This window comes from Pituophis catenifer, unplaced genomic scaffold, assembly GCF_029215685.1.
Source record: "Pituophis catenifer annectens isolate HBS135680 unplaced genomic scaffold, rPitCat1.0.hap2 SCAF_17, whole genome shotgun sequence".
Lineage (NCBI taxonomy): Eukaryota > Metazoa > Chordata > Lepidosauria > Squamata > Colubridae > Pituophis > Pituophis catenifer.
The window spans coordinates 507,671-523,958 of record NW_027256897.1 but is presented as its reverse complement, the minus strand read 5'-3'; the positions used below and the strand labels follow the sequence as shown (position 1 = coordinate 523,958).

Genomic DNA, 16,288 nt, shown 5'->3' with positions numbered 1-16,288 from the left:
TAAGTGCCTCTCGGGATTTAAGGCTGTGAGGGACCCTGCTAGGCTCCCGAAGGGGGAAGAAACTGAGCTTGAAGTAAATCCCAGCACCAAAATATCCTCCATTCCTTGTGAATGCATTCCAACCTCTGGCCAGCTCGCCCTTTGCTGCAACTGAATTTGGCCAGGAAGCATCTCCTGCTGTTTTGCAGGAAAATCCCACCCCCCCAGATATAGAAGCTGCCTTTTGCCAGACCAGCAATTCTTCATTCCTATGGGGAGGGGGCTTCTGGATCAAGGGGTCCCCTGCTGCACTTTTCCTCCTTCCATGAAAAGGGGACTCTTGAAGGAAAAGCCAAACAGCCTTGACAATGGCATAGCCAAACGCTGCAAAATGAGGCTGCAGATGCTGCTTTGGGGGGAGCAGGAGGGAGAAGCCCCCTCTTTCTGGGAAATCCAGGGGGAGTCTGCTCTGCTGACTGGAGACCCTTTGAGAATGGTCCACCATCTTCTTCCTCCCTTTTTAAAGAAACAGAACTAGAATATTTTATTGGCCAAGTGTGATTAGACATACAGTATAAGGAATTTGTCTCTGGTGCAGAAGTTCTCAGTGTACATGCAAAGCAACAAAGTAATAATAATTATAATTATAATAATACCAATTAAAGGGGGTAGAAAATGAGGATAATAATAATAATAATAACACTACAGTCGTGCTACCTGGGAAAATCTACCCTTTGGGGGCTTAACTGCATCTGAGCATGGAGGAGCTGTGACCATTCGCACAACTTTTGGCGCATAAATTCCCTGACTTACTGCCTGATCGTCGTTGAGAAGGCATTCCAGATGTTAAGGCCGGAAGGAGCCAGTTCTGCAGAGTCAGGCTTAATGCAGGAATCTGGGCTTCTGCCCCCCACCTCACCCCCCAACTCAAATTCCCTTATTCTCTTGGCTTCCTCCGCTCTTAAATTCAGGTTGAGGACGGATAGCAGGACCTCTCTTATCCAGTGGTCCAATGTTGCTTTGGCTTTGCGCCCATTCATATAATCGCAGATGTTTTGCTAAAGTCAGAATGAGTTCCACCCTTCTCTTCTTCCCAGAATTTGGGTCTTTCAGGAAGGAAAAGAAAAGGAGGCCAGGCATTCAGACAAGGGACTATTATGAAGAAGAAACGTCCTTGAGAATCTTTCTTGACCAAATTCTGGAGAAAACAAACCCAGGCTGGTCTCTCTCTTGTTAGTGGGCATCTTGAAGGCATCTGAGCAGTCTTCCTGGAAACTTTTGAGCCAGACTGTTTCAGTCTTGCCCAGTTGGGGCATCTCTGCCCAAGATGCTCCTTGTCTCCTTGGATGTGGTCAGACACTGAGGATAATAGTCTTTTGTCCCAGAGAAGTTAGCCTCAAAAGACCCCTTGGACTTCTGTCCAAGTGGAAATGCCAAGAAGGGGCACCCCGGGCATTATTGAGAGTGTTTCTGCTTCCAAATTCTTTCCATAGAAACGTTAATGTTTTGTGTGGCTGGCATCTAAGTTTGGAAGAAGGGAACAAACTAGAGAATGCGAGGGAACTCACTATAAATAGTAAGTCTCACAGGGGGAGGGGTATTTTATGCTACAAAGGTTGGTTTGTTCTCCTACTCTGCTCATTGAGTTGGCATGGAGGGCATTGAGGGTCTTTGCCCCATCCTGCTGCAGACAGGCTGGTTGTAAACGTCTTTCTTGAAACCCGGGATTTCAAGCAGGGTCCATTGCTGGACCAGGCAAGGGCGATGTAAGAGGCAGGGTCTTCTTGGGGAGGTCTGTCTGTCTCACAGCATCCTTGGAGTGGCACTCTTAGCGTGCTGGGAAAGAACTCCGGTGGGCACGGAGCCTTCGGCATCTGGAAAGGACTCAAACAGCTCCTTAACTCGGAAGCAAGCATTCCGGAGATCCCAGTCCAAACGGGCGACTTACAGCAGAAGCCTCGATGAAGGTTTAACTGTTACCGGATTGGCTAAGCCGCAAGTGGGCAGGCGCACAACCACAGCCAGGCCGTTTGCCAGCGTTCCCTCGGAGGACTTCAAAGCCATCTGGAGAGGCGATTTCTCAAGACTGTCTCTGCGGCTTCTCTTCCTCTCTCTCTCTTTTCAGCTTGCTTTGTTCCTTAAGTGGACTTGAGTGCTCCCTTCCAGAAGTGTTTCCTGAGGCTCTGAGAATCTCCGGTGGCAAAAGGCTTATTTCCAGAGGAAATAATAATAATAATAATAATAATAAAAAAACCAAAAGTGCATGTCCATCTCATTAGAGGAGAGTGGAGAGAAACAAACAAGCGTCCAGTAGGGAAGAGCTCCCTGGGAGTCCCAGGCACAGGGCTGGCTCTGCTTGGCCTGGGAAAATGAGCTCAGCGGCTCCTCAGTGCCAACCATCAACCTTAGGCACGCTGTGCCTAATAAGCCTCTGCACCATTTTCCCCAGTCATTTTCCCCGGGTGGGGGGGGGGAGGGACTGAGGATGGAAATGCAGGCTGAGGACCTAAGAGAGTTGCAAGCCACAGACCTGGCAAAGACCTGCATTCACACAATAGCTGAACTTGGGGAGGGCTAAGGTGGGGACAGCTGATCCTGAAGTGCCAAGTCCAAAGGTGGGTTAACCTCTCGCAGATTGTCTTGCAGCGCACTCCCCCCCCCCCCATGTTCAGTACCGGGGAGATAGGCTGCTCCTCGGTGTGGAAGTTCCTCAGAGCTGCGGTTTCCAAGGAGGAAGAGGGAGCCTCTCCACGCCCCCTCTTCCTCCTCCTTCTGGAGGCAGATTGGGCAACTTGGCCTCTCGGAGGAGGCGGGAGGCTCACCTGCCTCGCCTCTCGGAGCAGCCCTTCCCCGGGCCGCGAAGAAGGCGGCGCTTCGGGGCTCCCGGCTTTGCTTTCGGCTCCGGCTCGGGAGCGGAGTAGGAGCAGTGCGCGTGGCGGCAGCATGAGCCCCAAGAAGGCGGTGGTAGCGGCGCTGGGCGCTCTGTGCCTGGCGGCCGTGGCGGGACTCATCCTGCTTTGCGTGCCCACCAAGAACGTGCAGGACCAGCCCGCCTTCAAGGTAACGCGCCCCCGCGCGCCGCCGGGACTGGAGGCGAGGGGCTCCCCGCCGCCGTCCTGCGCCCACCGTCGGCGGAGCGCCAACCCCGCTCTCCTGCGCCCCTCTTGCCGGCGCCTACAGGAGCAGCGGAGCTGGGCGGGGGTCGGCCCGGGAGTTGCGGGCAGGTGCGCGCGCGAAGGCTTGGGGCGCCGGTGCTGAAAGCCGGGAGGTCGGCCTGGGGAAAGAGGAGGCTGCCCAGCCCTGCCCGGGTGAAGGGTGTTTGCAGCTCCCAGACCCCGCGGGGGGTTTCGGCTTCCTGCTGTTTTCTGAACCTGTTTGACTGGCACGAGTGGGAGGCTGGTTGTGGATCTGCGAGCTGTGGGTGTATTTCTGGGGAAGCAGAAGGAGCGGAGGAAGAGATCTGTTCCCGGGTGGCATTTTGGGGGGTGCAGACTGCCTGTGTCTTGCAAGCATCTATTGGGGGCTCCCGACTTTTATATTCTGGCGGTGGGGGGGGAGATGGAAGAGCCGCAAGAGAGGAGTCCGCTTGGCCCTCCGTTGTCCTCTGTAGCACCGGAGAACTACTGGGCTCTTGCCAGCTTCTGTGCTGAGCTCACTCTCCGCTCATCCCCAGGGAATGGAGATCTTGGTCCCGCTCCCCCAGAAAGGAAAGGAGGTCCGTGGCCAGAATGCTGGGCCGGGTGGGCCTTTCCTTGGTGCCCACAGGACTAAGCAGCCCATCAGGCTATTGCTCGATCTGCCCAAGATTGGTTGTCTCTGTCCCTGGAGGTTCTGGTTAGCGGGATGGGGCTCTCTGGAGAGTGGTTGCCCCCACCTTTAAGAGATGGTGAAGCTGGAGGGGGGGAGAGAGAGAGAGAGAGAGAAGGAGGGGGAGAGAGAGAGGAGTGGGAGAGAGAGAGAGAGAGAGAGAGAGAGAGGAGGAGGGAGAGAGAGAGAAGGAGGGGGAGAGAGAGAGAGAAGGAGGGAGAAAGAGAGAGAGCAGGAGAGGGAGAGAGAGAAGGAGGGGAGAGAGAGAGAGAGAGAGAGAGAGAGAGAGAGAAGAAGAAGAGAGGAGGGGGAGGGAGGGAAAAAAAGGATTGGTTCTGTCTTTATTTACAAAGCAATCAGAGCCCATGATTTGGCAGAATTACATAAGGGAGACAGTTATTTTCTGCCCCAAAACAGCTTCCAAGCTAAACTTTCGCCTGTGGGAAACCTCTCATGGAGGGGGGGGAGGGATGGGGGGGCACCCACCTTTCTTTCCCTGAGGCATTTCCTAATTTTCAAAATGCTAGTTGGCAAAAGGTCCCCCTCCCCCACAACTCTTTTCCTTAAATTTGGTAGCCTAGACCTCTCCCAGGTCTTTTGGACTGCAAACCCCATCATTCCCGAGTCCGAGCCAGGTGATGGGAATTGTAGCAAAACACAATTGTGGAACGTTACTCTGATCCTTTGGCAATCATTTTCTGCCCTGGTCCTCCATGTGGACTGCATCCTTGTTTTTTTTTAAAAGGTGCTTTTGCCTCCGTGCTCCATCTAGTATGGCAGCCTTCCCCTGTGGAATTCTGGGAGATCCGGAGCAGGTCTGGTCACCAAAGGGGGCATTTGGAACTAGGCAGATGGGCACCTGCATCAGCAGAAGAGGGGGAAGGTTGGGCCAGGGAGACGTTGCCAAACCGGTTCCCTACATGGATCAGCCTGGAATTCTGGGTGCATCGCGGTTCTTTTTCCGGTGCCAGGAGGAAAGCCACAGTTGTGGGGGGAGGAAGGGAGGGGTCCTAGCCTGGGATACCACTAACAGGCTCTGCATTGGGTTAAACATTATCAAGGGCAGCTTGGCACTGGCACAAGAGAAGGAAAAACCTGCTTTATGAATATAAAGTAGAAGAATGTCCCCGGGGAGGGGGGGTTGGCTTTTTCATCACTTTTCCCACGTTTTTTTTTTGGGGGGGGAGGAAAGGCTTAAGCAATTGATCAACATTTATGCCATTTTCTTTTTATTTGGTTGTTTTGAAGGGGAAAAGGCTCCCCCTGCAGTTCCTCAGCTTCTAAAAGGGGCTGCTGTGAATTCTGTGGTTTCATTGAGTTATTTCTCCTCCGCCATGTAAGAGGGGAAACCTCCATGCCCTGCAGCAATCTACCTGAATGTTAAAGGCTGTGGGAGAACTCTGAAGGGAAGGGGATCCCTGGGACCCTCTTCAGAGCCAGGATGCTGGGTTTACAAATCATGGCACCACCGACCGTGAGCTCTGGGTGGCTGGAAGGGCGTTTCCAAGCCTCCTCATTACCTTAAACGGTAGGAACTGGTGCGCTTTTCGAGTAGCACGTCTGAAATAGCAGGGGGAAGGGTGGGACAAGGCCCCCAAAGATCCCCAGTGCAAATGGTGTTTCCCTCCCCTCCCCTCCCCTCCCCTCCCGGAGGCTGCCCAACAGTGCAGGTTGGGCACCTAATCAGGGTACTAGATGTGGGAAGAGGAATGAGCTCATGTGTGCAACTGGGGGAACATGCTTGTTCCTCAGACGCCACACCCTGGTTGTGCCTCCCACATTTGGCACTTTTCAAATCCCTGGAAGAGCCTGGCGGGCCCCTTGCCAGCCCTTTGAAATGCTGGAGATGAGCTTCCTGGGGGTGGGGGGAGCGGATGGATGGAGGGAGGGAGGGGGACGAGAGAGGCCACTCAGTCAAGCAGGTTCCTTCTGTGCAGAAGCCCTTCAGTCTCTTGGAAAAGTTGTGGAGGATCCTTGGGGCTTTGTGGGGGGGGGCATTGCTAGTGGCCTGGCCTGCTTGCTTGGAATTTATCCAGAATTTCAGAGCCAGAATTTATCCGGGCTGCCCGAAGAGCAGATCTACCTGCCTTCTCATGGAAAAGCTTCTGGCTTGTCCTCTGGCTTCAGATTTCACTCCCCCTGCCTGCCCTGGGAATGCTGTGAAGGTGCCAAGTGTGACTTCATTGCCTCCTTCCACGGAAGGGTCTGGAACAAGACAATCAGCAAGCCTGACATTGCATTGCCCGTGTTCGAAAAGAAACCTACTTAATGGTTTCGTTTCTTGATTGGAATCCAGGAGAGAGGATTAAGAGTTTAGCTGGGAATGGGATGGGGGGGGCGCACGGGAAGAAGGTGGGCAGCGCAGAACCAGACCTGCCTTGGGAAAGGGTCTCATTGAGGGGGTCTCATCGGCGTCCCAGGGGATGGCCCTTTCCTTCTCTGGCTCCAAGCTCAGGAGGCTTCTGGTCCTGCAAAGTGCCATCAAGCCTTTGGGTCCTGATGGGCACCTCCCTCTGGGTAGCTGGTGGGCAGAGAGCTCTGCCCCGACCCCCCCCCCCCCGGCCAGGGAAGCCAGCACGGTTCTGCGTATGTTGAGGCAGAGATGCCCATTTCGGGAGCGGTCTCCTCGGAGAACTGGTCCAAGGCCAGTTTTGCTTGCTTGGAGTGGTTTTAATCGACCGTTTAATTCCTCCTGGGACCATCACCGGAGTAACCGTTAGGGAACACAAATACTGCAGAAGTATTAAGTCTCTGGAGACCCCCCCACCACCACCACCACCAGAGGATCCACTTCCTGGTGGCCCTGAAGGATGGGAGTTCTTTGGAGGGAAAGCAGCAAAGGAGTTTGCATTGACTTAGGCAAGGGGCCTTGGGAGGGACTGACCCAAGAGTTTTTTGAGGACGGTGATATGTTAAAACAGGAGGAGGAAGAGGAGGAATCCTGAGCTTCCTCTTTGCAGAGGCCACTCTCATGCTGTTGAGACTGCCAGGACAGACACCCCTTGGGTGCGCATTGACTTCTCTGAGCGATCTTGATTTGTCTTCAGAGGGAAGCATGTCCTCCTTTGGAGTCCAGGCAGGCAGAGAGGAATGTCTCCCATTTCCCCAGCACTGGCTGGCCCATTTCCTCCTTAAAGGAGGGCTGACTTTTGGGGTCCGCTGAAGGGGAGGCCTGTATTTTCCCCCAGGGGAGTCCCCAGCCTCAGGGGAGGAGCCAGACTCTCACCGGGTGACCTCCAGCCGCCTTCCACGCGTGTCGTATGGATCCCTTCCATCTACCAGCTTCACCGGATGGTGAGGGGCTCCAGAACAGGCCCCCTGCTGAGCCTGCCGAGTGTGAAAAGATTGCCGCCAACTCAGTGCTGTTTCCGTGGCGCGAGAGAGAAGTGAAAGTGGTGGGTGGGAAGGGGTGAGTCAGTCCCTGCCTGCGTTTGGGGCTTGAATTCCATGTCTCTGCAATTATAACAAACGGCGGTACTCAAAGTTATTTCCTGCAGCCTGGATCGCTTTGGCCTAATCATGGCCCAATAATGGAGGCAACCCAGGAGGGTTGCATCGCCTTCAGTCCCGGATTCTTCTATTCTGACCTCTGCATGGACCCCCCCCAAATCTAGCTAATCTCGGTTCTGGGGGGCTCTGGAGGGAAGCCGCCCTGTTTTCCAGCCGATGCAGCAGCTGAGAAATGCTTTGCGGAATAGGGGGGGGGAGGTTTCCCTGTGTTGTTAGTGAAGCGTCTCCCAGGGGAATTAAAGCTCAAAAGGGGGCAAGTGGCTGAGGGCAGAATCCACAGATTATTGTCAAACCAACAGAGAAGGCAAACCGGCATTTAATGATCTCTTTGGGATGGGAGCAGCCAACAGTTGTGGGAAAAGGCAGATCTGCGTCAGGATTGGGGTCCGAGGAAAGTAACTGGCCCCACAGATTCAGGAGGCTGAATAAGCCAGACCAGTTTTCCCCTTCCTTCCTCCTCTGTATGGTGGGATAATCTGCTCAGGAAGGGATCAAAATATCACAGCTAGGAATCTGCTCCCCCAGCCTCTCTTCCCCCCCAGGCACATTCCTCTCTTTCGAAACACCTCAGAATGTTGTCAAACTTCCTAGTTCTTTGCTTGGAATGCATTGGCTCTGAATTGTGGGTCAACTGGTGCACTTGGTGGGGGGGGGAATCTCCCTGAAGGTTTTGGGCCGCAATGACCAAGCCATGAGGCTGGACTCTAGTAAGGAGGCGACTGCTCTCGATCCAGTTTAATAATTCAAGGGTCCCTGGGTTAAACAGAGGGGGTACCAGGCAGGGAAGCTGACCAACTGGCTGTAGAGTGAAGATATGGGGAGTGGGGAATTGGAGAGAGAACAGCCAAGGATGGGTTTTAGAGAAGCTGCCCCGGTTATCAAGCAGGAGCTGCACCAGAGTTAGAAAGTTGGAGAAAATCCTCAGGGTTCAAGGACGGGAGAGGATCCTTGCTGCAGAAAACAAAGCCTCTGTAGGAAGAGATGAGGGTCCTGCTTGCCAGGGGGAAAACTTGGCAGGACCCTCCGAGGGCAGCAGGGTCTGCCGATCACAACAGCAGACCTAAAACATGTTAGACACGGGAGAGTCTAAGGAACGGAAAGATTGAAGCCTTTGGAGCCTGAGAAATGTTGTTTGGCTAAGAACAATAGCTTTGCTCATTGGTCTCAACGCTGCAAAATTCAGAACTTGGGGGGTCCCGGATTCTTCATGAAGTGTGGGAAGGATCTTCCAGTCTGGGGCAGAGGAGAGTGAGGCACCCCCCAGGAAGCCTCTTTGCCAGAAATCGGAAACTTGTTGGCCCATTGTGGGGTTTATTTTGATTTGTTGCTGGCGGAGAGGATGGACGTCTCCGAGGGCTGAGCAAGTTGTTGCTTGTAGCAAAGGACTCAGCCCTGATCTCGCCCTACGAATTTCTCCACCTGGAGTTGTAAATAATTGGGAGGCTGGGAAAAATATTTAGCCTGAGTTCTGCCAGATTCTGACTAAGGCAGGTTTCCTGTGTGTGGTTAGGATAATATGTGTGTTCTGCAGACAATGGAGGTTCAGCCAATAGTTGTTTTGCTCCATCCAGCAGAGGCCAAAATTGTAAAAGCATCGTTTGCCTGCGCTCTCCCCACCCGATTCCCAAGGCAGGTGGGAGAAGACCCTCCTGGAGTCTTTGGGGGCTGCAGAGCTGCAGACTAACCTTGGTGTTAGAGAGACCCTTTGGCACCATCTGCCACTCTGTGCCCGGCCTGTGCCAGCCCGATCTTGTCTTGTCTTCCTGCAGCTCAGGCCAAACTCTGATTCCAGAGAGCAGCTCTGCGTGCCGACTTCTGCAGGACTTCTCTGGTGGTGGTCAGGGGGTCTCTTGGTCCTGCAACTGTGGCTTGGGAAGGAGAGACCCCCTTGCTCAAAACGTTTTGGGGAAGGGGCTCAAGAGAAAGAAGATGGCAGATGTACCCTCACCCCAAATAGCCAGGGACCTACTTGGCTTCTTGGGGGAGGGGGAGTCCGGGCAGATGGATATGGAGGCAGCCTTGTTGAGCGGAAGGAAAGTGGCCCCCACTCCAGGACCAGACCACAGGGAAGATCCCTCCCTGTTTCAGTTCTAGATAAATGGAAACGCTTCAGATTACAGTAAAGGACAAAGGATCAAAATCTTGTTGCACAACCAAGAGTAACAAAAGGCGCTTCCCAACCTGGCAGGAAGAGGGGGAGAAAAGTTGGGGAGGATCTCAGCAGCAGAACTTCAAGGCCTCGGCTGCAACCAAGAGCCAAGCTGTCAGGTTCCGTAAAGTATGGGGAAAAAAGCCCCTCAGCACGCAAAAGCAATAACCAAGTTTGTTTATCCCGATATCAGTACTAACTGACCACCTTAAAATGTTACAGAAAGGAATCTTTGTTGGAGCTGACGCTCCGTGCTCCCCATCACCCTTTAAGCAGCATACAGCTCCACCCCAGTGCCATCACTCAATTATCCAATTACCCCGTATCCTCCCTCTCCCTCCCCGATCCATCGCAAGGCGCTCCGGTTCTGCGTTGCTCCCAAGAAGAGCAGGAACGCAGGAAACGTCATTGGCAAAAACGTGCAGCAGCGGAATTGCAATCCCCACACGAATGGCGGCCCCAAATAGTGTCGCAGGGCTGGGGCTGACATGCGGCCCCCTCTGCCACGGAGATGGTGCCTAAAACATAGGAACAATAGTGAGCAATTTAAGACGGTAGAGGCCCCGGCTTGTCTGGGTGCCTACAGTGGTACTTGGCAACGAGCCGTGGAGCGGTTACATTACCCTCCCGAACTCCTTTTGCTTGAAGTTTCCAACAGACCTGCAAGGGGATTTGGTCAGCACGAGAGGCGTCCCCTTGTGTACCCCGACTTCTGTCTGTCCAGGGTGTCTTGAGGCAAAACTGGGGCCCTGACTGACGTTTCCTCCCCTCCCCTCCCATTTCTTCTCCGTCTTCTCCTGCTCAGTACGGGATAGTTTTGGATGCCGGATCTTCCCACACAGCCATGTTTGTCTACAAATGGCCGTCCAACAAGGAGAACGAGACTGGGATTGTCAGCCAGCACAGCGACTGCCACGTGAAGGGTAAGCAGAATCAGGGCTCTGCAGCCCCCTGCCTCCTCCCCCACCCCCATTGCTTGGGGGAGGGGGCTGTTTGTCCTTCCAGGGACAAGAGTTTGCAGCTGGAGCCCCCTAAATGTTGCTGAAAGCACCGGATGGGGCTCCCTTCGTCCCCAGTGCTGGGGGAGGCCAGAAAGTTTACTCTTCCTCTCCCCAATCCAGAGCCTCTTCTTGGCATGCCATAATTTGGGGCACAGCCACGTCTGAAAGAGCTCAGTTTGGGCACGCCTGTCAAGGAGCAGAGGGCCTGCGTGATCCTGTGCCCGGGGAAGGCGAAGTTCAGGGTGACTTAAAGCTGGCATGAGCTTTGCTGCCAGCTGAGACTTCCATTCTGCATTTTGTGCATTGGTGCTGGCAGAACAATGGCGTCTGGGCAGCCTCCCTCTTTCTTCTTTTGTTCCGTTTCTTTTTCCCCCCCTGGGCATCGGACAAAGGACTGGCATGGCCCACCTGGTTTAAGGCTGTGGAAAGAAAGACCCGTGGGTTCCTCTGGGAGGAGGGAGGTGGGTGTGCCTGGGCATGGCTTGGCAGAGGGCCAGGGGCTTCTTCAAAGGCATGTGAGAAGAGGAGCTGTCCCAGGTGGAGGCCATGCCAAGGCCTGGGCCCAGGGCCACCCTGGCTCTTTGTCTGGGCAGCTGGCAAGGGCTGAGGGGAAAGCCTTTGCAGCAGGGCAGTCTTTCCCAGCCTGGCTTTTTCCAGATGTTTGGATCCAAATTCCCAGCACATCTGGAGGGCGGGAGAAGGCAATGCCAGGAATCAGACCCTGGAATGAGTCAAACCGTGTCTGACTCAGCAAATCCTCCCAGGTTTCTGTTGGCTGCTGAAATAGCTTGTTCCCTTTCGTGCCTGGCGAGAAGCCTCCCCTCCCCACCCATCGGGCATCCTGGGGAGGCTATGTCTCTCCCCAGAGGGGGATCTCGCCAGCCTGGCACTCAGGGCAGATGGATTTTGCAGGAGGAGGCATCTCAAGCTACTTCACGAACCCACCGGCAGCCGGGCAGAGCTTGGTACCCTGCCTTGACCAGGCCCTGGAGGACGTCCCGAAGGCGAGGCACGGCATCACGCCCCTCTACCTGGGTGCCACGGCTGGCATGCGGCTGCTGAAGTAAGTCTCGGTTGACTTCCAGACCCAATGGGGAGACCCCACTCCCCGGCCTCAGGGGGGCTGAATTTGGCCATCCTGTCCCCTTCTCAAGCTTGCTAAGGTAGCAGTGTCACCTGGCAGTGGCCGGTGCAATTCGTCCCGTCCATCCTTCACTTGGGGGAGCACCGATTCCCCTCCCCCAATGTTTACACACTAAATCTCTGTGTGCCCCCCGGGTCACCCTTTCCAGCGAGTTGGCAGCCCCCCTGGCAAAGAAGGGGTCACGCTGTGAACAGGAAGAAACGTCCCTTTGCCTGACTGTGCGGACACTCCTTCCCTTGGCAGAAATAGTTGTGCTCAGGAGGGGTGAGACGAGCTGGAGCCAAATAAATGGGGTTGGGGGATGGGACCCCTCCTCCAAACAAATGGGATTGTCTGGGCTGCTGATGTTCACAATGACTCTCCTTGGTTACCAACGTAATTCATGTTCTGGGTTTACGATGCCTGGAACCGTGGGCGTAGCTAGAGAGGGAAGAATCGTGCAGCATTGAGGTGGATGGTGGCCAGCCCAGCATCCCCAAGACCTCAAACAGACCCCGAGGGCAGATTCTGGGGAGCTCAAAGGGCAATTCCAGAGGGAGAGAGAGGGAGAGCCCCCCGGTTCAGGTCATAAAGTGTTTCATTATTTGTCTGTCTGTCTGTCTGTCTGTGTAGCATTTCTAACCCACAGGCTTCAGACAGCGTCCTTGAAGCTGTGACCGCCACGCTGAAGAAATACCCCTTTGACTTCCAGGGAGCCAGGATCCTGAGCGGAGCGGATGAAGGCTTGTTCGGGTGGGTCACCGCTAACTACCTTCTGGAGAACTTTGTCAAGGTAGGACCGCCTCGCCTTTCCTCCGGGTTCTTTGCCAAAGGAGAAGCTCCCTGCTCTTCCTCCGAGTCGTGCGCCGTTGGCCGGTCTTGCTCTGACGTCAGCACAACGTCACAGCCCGATTGGACGTCGGTTCAGCTCCGTGACGTCACAGAAGGCCTGCCTTGTCTTCTCTCCCCAGTACGGGTGGATCGGGCGGTGGGTCCGCCCCAAGAAGAGCACGGTGGGGGCCATGGACCTGGGCGGGGCCTCCACCCAGATCACCTTCGAGACCACGGGGGCCGTGGAGAGCCCTGGCAACCAGGTGACGCTGAAGCTGTACGGGCAGAGCTACCAAGTCTACACGCACAGCTACCTCTGCTACGGCATGAACCAGATCTACACCAGGCTGACTTCCAAGGTCCTGAAGGTATGGCCTGGGCGGTTGTGGTGCAGGGACTTTACGGGGGTTTATAGGGCCCCCACGGCTGGGATTGGCTCCGGCAGGTCAGCGGGCAGAACGTTCCTGAAGGTGGACGCTGCAAAGGGGCCCCTAAACTGCGATGGAGGGAAAGGGGCCCGTCCCTCACCTTGGTGATGGCAGATACCAAGGGTGTGTGTGTGGGGGGCTTACCCCTCTCTTCTGCTTCACCAGCCCCTTCCCTATATTTTTTCCTGGCAGGCTAAAGCTTACGCCCTCCGACTGGAAAACCCCTGCTGGCCACAGGGATTCAAGGACAGCTTCCCCATGGAAAGCATCTACGGGTCGCCCTGTGCCATCTCCGAGAAGCCCCCCAACTACTTCCCCACGGCCATGGTGAACATGAGCGGCTCTGGAGACCCTGCCCAGTGCTTGGCACACGCAGAGAGCCTCTTCCGCTTCACGGACTGCCCTTATTCCAGCTGCTCCTTTGACGGGGTCTTCCAGCCCCCCGTGGAGGGAAACTTTATCGTGAGTCTCGCTGAGGGTTGGGCTGGGGGGGGGGGTGCGTGTGTGTCCTGGGGCAGCCGCTGCAACTGAAGCAATGAAGCTGTGGGGCTCCATCACTGGTGGGTTTCAAAGAGAGACTGGACAGCCTTTTGCCTGAAATGGTACAGGGTCTCCTGCTCGAGCAGCGGGTTAGACTAGAAGACCTCCGAGGTCCCTTCCAGCACTGTTATTAGGTTATTTTTTCCCTCTTGGCAAGGATGGAGCGCTACTGCCCCCATGTGGGTGAAGAGGGGCATGACACCCAAATTTCCAATTCAGTTTGGGGCAGGGTGTGAGCTCTCTAATTCTTGCAGAATTTAGCTTCCACCTGTGTCAGCTGGCCTGACTTTACTGTGTTCTTCCATTTTTTTAAAGTCAAGTCGCCCTCAAATTTGATTCATGCCTGAGGCAGTAATCTAGAAGTGGGGTTTACGAATTCTTGTACAACTGCCCAGTTTCAGCTTCGCCCCCCCCCCCAATAGACCGAATGGCCCCCAGCTTCATTTTTAAGAGAATTCAGTTTGGGCTGGCAACCGCTACTCCGTCCCCTTCTGAAATAGAAGTGAGGTATAGAATCCTATATATCTGACTGACTGTTTAAAAATGCATTGACCCCCCATTGGTGATACCACTTTAAAGATCTTACAATAATTGCCCCGTCCCTCTTTTTAATTTAGTTTAGTTTAGTTTATTTGATTTGTATACCACCCTACTCCCAAAGGACTCAGGGCGGTGAACAGCCAAACAATAAAATCACATAGATACAAAAAATTTAAAAAACCAGATAAAATCGAATTAAACCATTTTGGCCCAGACAAATTAAAACACCCCAATAATTTAAAAACAGATTAAAATTTACATATTAAAAAGAGGGAAAAGATTAGGCCAAGCCCACCTGGTGGAATAAAAAGGTTTTTCTTTTTCTTCTTCCCTTAAAGGCCTTCTCTGCATTTTTCTACACGGTGGATTTCCTCCGGTCAGTGATGAAAAGGCAGGTAGCCACTCCAAGTGACCTCAGAGAAGGCGCGGAGGCCATCTGTACCACCCCCTGGAGTGAGGTGGGTTTGTCTCCCTGGACCTTCCTTCACTTCCTTCAACCAGGGCCAAATTCTTTCAGCTTTGCTAGTCATGTAAACATCACTAGTTCTCTCTCTCCCCCCCCCCAACATAAACTTGAAATGGAATGCAGTGGCTCATGGGTAGGACAAGGGCTGGTAGCTTCAGGGTGGGGTGGGGTCATCTGGTCTGCTGCCACCTCCAAACCAGGTCTACCTCACAAGTCTGTTGTGAGAATTGAGAAGGGGAAGATGGAATCATGGCGATTTCCTGGAAGTAGCTGCAGAAGAAGGAGATATCTAAAAGGAGCCCCATGCTGGTTTCCACCCACATGTCTGGGGCAGAAGAGATCAAAGATGTTTCATTGCCCTTTGCCAGAGGAAAGCTGGGTGCGACACGGTCCGTCAATAAAGGCAAAATGAAGCAGGAGAAAAATGGCTCAGCTACTAAAGGATAAGCAGAGAGGAAGAGAAGAGATGGGGGATGCCCAGGAGGATTTGGGGAAGGAACCCCTGAAATTACGACCTGGCCAACGATGAATTGCAGACGAACCCTCCAAGGTGACCTGTGATCGAATGAAGACATGAAGAGGAAGAAGAAGAAGCAACCTTGGAATGAGCGTGGAACCAATAATTGGTGGTGGTGGGCTGAATAATCTTTCTCTCATCATGAAGGGGAGGAGGTAAAGTGTGTCTGTGGAGGGAGGGGGGACGAGAGCAGCTGCTCTTTCAAAGGCCGAAACTCAGCCTGGGCATTTCTTTCTGCCGCTCCAGCTGCTGAAGAAGGGGCCAAAGCTGGAGCACCTTTTGCAGAACTTCTGCTCCATGGCCACCTTCGTCTCGCTGCTGCTCACCCGGGGCTACTCGTTCAGCAACAGCACCTTCCCCAACATAGCCTTCCAGCAGCAGGTAAGGCTTTCCTGGGTCGCTTGCAGGGAAGAGGAGTGGGGAGGGCAGCGTTCTGGCCTAGGCTTCCTGAGACAGGAAAAATCACACGATTCGTCCCCAAAACCCTCTTTTAATTTCAACGGCTGTGAATTCTGCTTATTCACAGCCCGTGATGAACCACAAATAGTTTGTAAAGAGCCCGACAGAAGTCTGCCACAGTCCTCTGGGATAAGGCTGACAAGCACCCACCTTTATCTCCCTTGACACGCTGCCAAAGACCTAATTGGCAATTGGCTTTGCAAGGCCACACGGAGCACAGAGTCAAAACGGAGCTGCAGAATTTAAACTGGCCAGCACGAACAAAGTTGCTTCCTGCAAAGCCTCACGTGCCTTTGCTCCTCCTTTATGTCTTATGGGAGGGGCCAATCGTCTCCAAGCCTTACTCCCAAGTCACCCCTTTTGCTTTAACTGTCCTTGCCTTCTGGCAGTTCTGCGCATGCACGCACTGGGAACAGGCTCCCCTCTGTTCCTCTGCCTCTCTGACATCAGAATCCGGAGGCTCCGGAAGCAGCACATAACTCCCAGATGGCCCTGGCCCCCTTCTCTGCCTCCAATGCAGAGCCCTCGTCCGAGCCTTCCACAGACTCCAGGACTGGCCCGTGTTCCTCCCCAGCCTCCTCACAGGCCGACTCTGCTGCCAGCTCCGCAGGCTGCCGGCAGACCACAAGAGGCAGGGAGTTCTGCAGTAGATGTGGGTCGGCTGTGGGTCTGGAGAGCAGCTGCCATATTGGGGCATGCCTTTGTGCAATTGTGGGTTTTTTTCACTTTCGCAGGCCGGGGACACGACCATCGGCTGGGCCCTGGGCTACATGCTGAACCTGACCAACATGATCCCGGCGGAAGAGCCCAGCTCCCGGAAGGGCACCAGCTTTGGCCCCTGGGTCGGCCTCATCCTGCTGTTTGTCGCCATCCTTCTGGGCAGCCTGGGCAGCATCTTCTGCCTGCTGAAGTCCTCCAAGGGCCGAGGGGCAGTGTAG

General features: G+C 54.3%; 1 protein-coding gene across 1 annotated transcript; it reads left to right on the top strand.

The window, feature by feature from the left end:
* The first annotated feature begins 2,922 nt into the window (after positions 1-2,922).
* Positions 2,923-16,288, top strand: ENTPD2 (ectonucleoside triphosphate diphosphohydrolase 2). The gene is made up of 9 exons (XM_070955509.1): positions 2,923-3,039; positions 10,251-10,368; positions 11,359-11,509; positions 12,203-12,362; positions 12,541-12,768; positions 13,021-13,290; positions 14,247-14,366; positions 15,138-15,272; positions 16,085-16,288. Exons 1-9 carry the CDS (start codon positions 2,923-2,925, stop codon positions 16,286-16,288), a joined length of 1,503 nt encoding a protein of 500 aa, XP_070811610.1.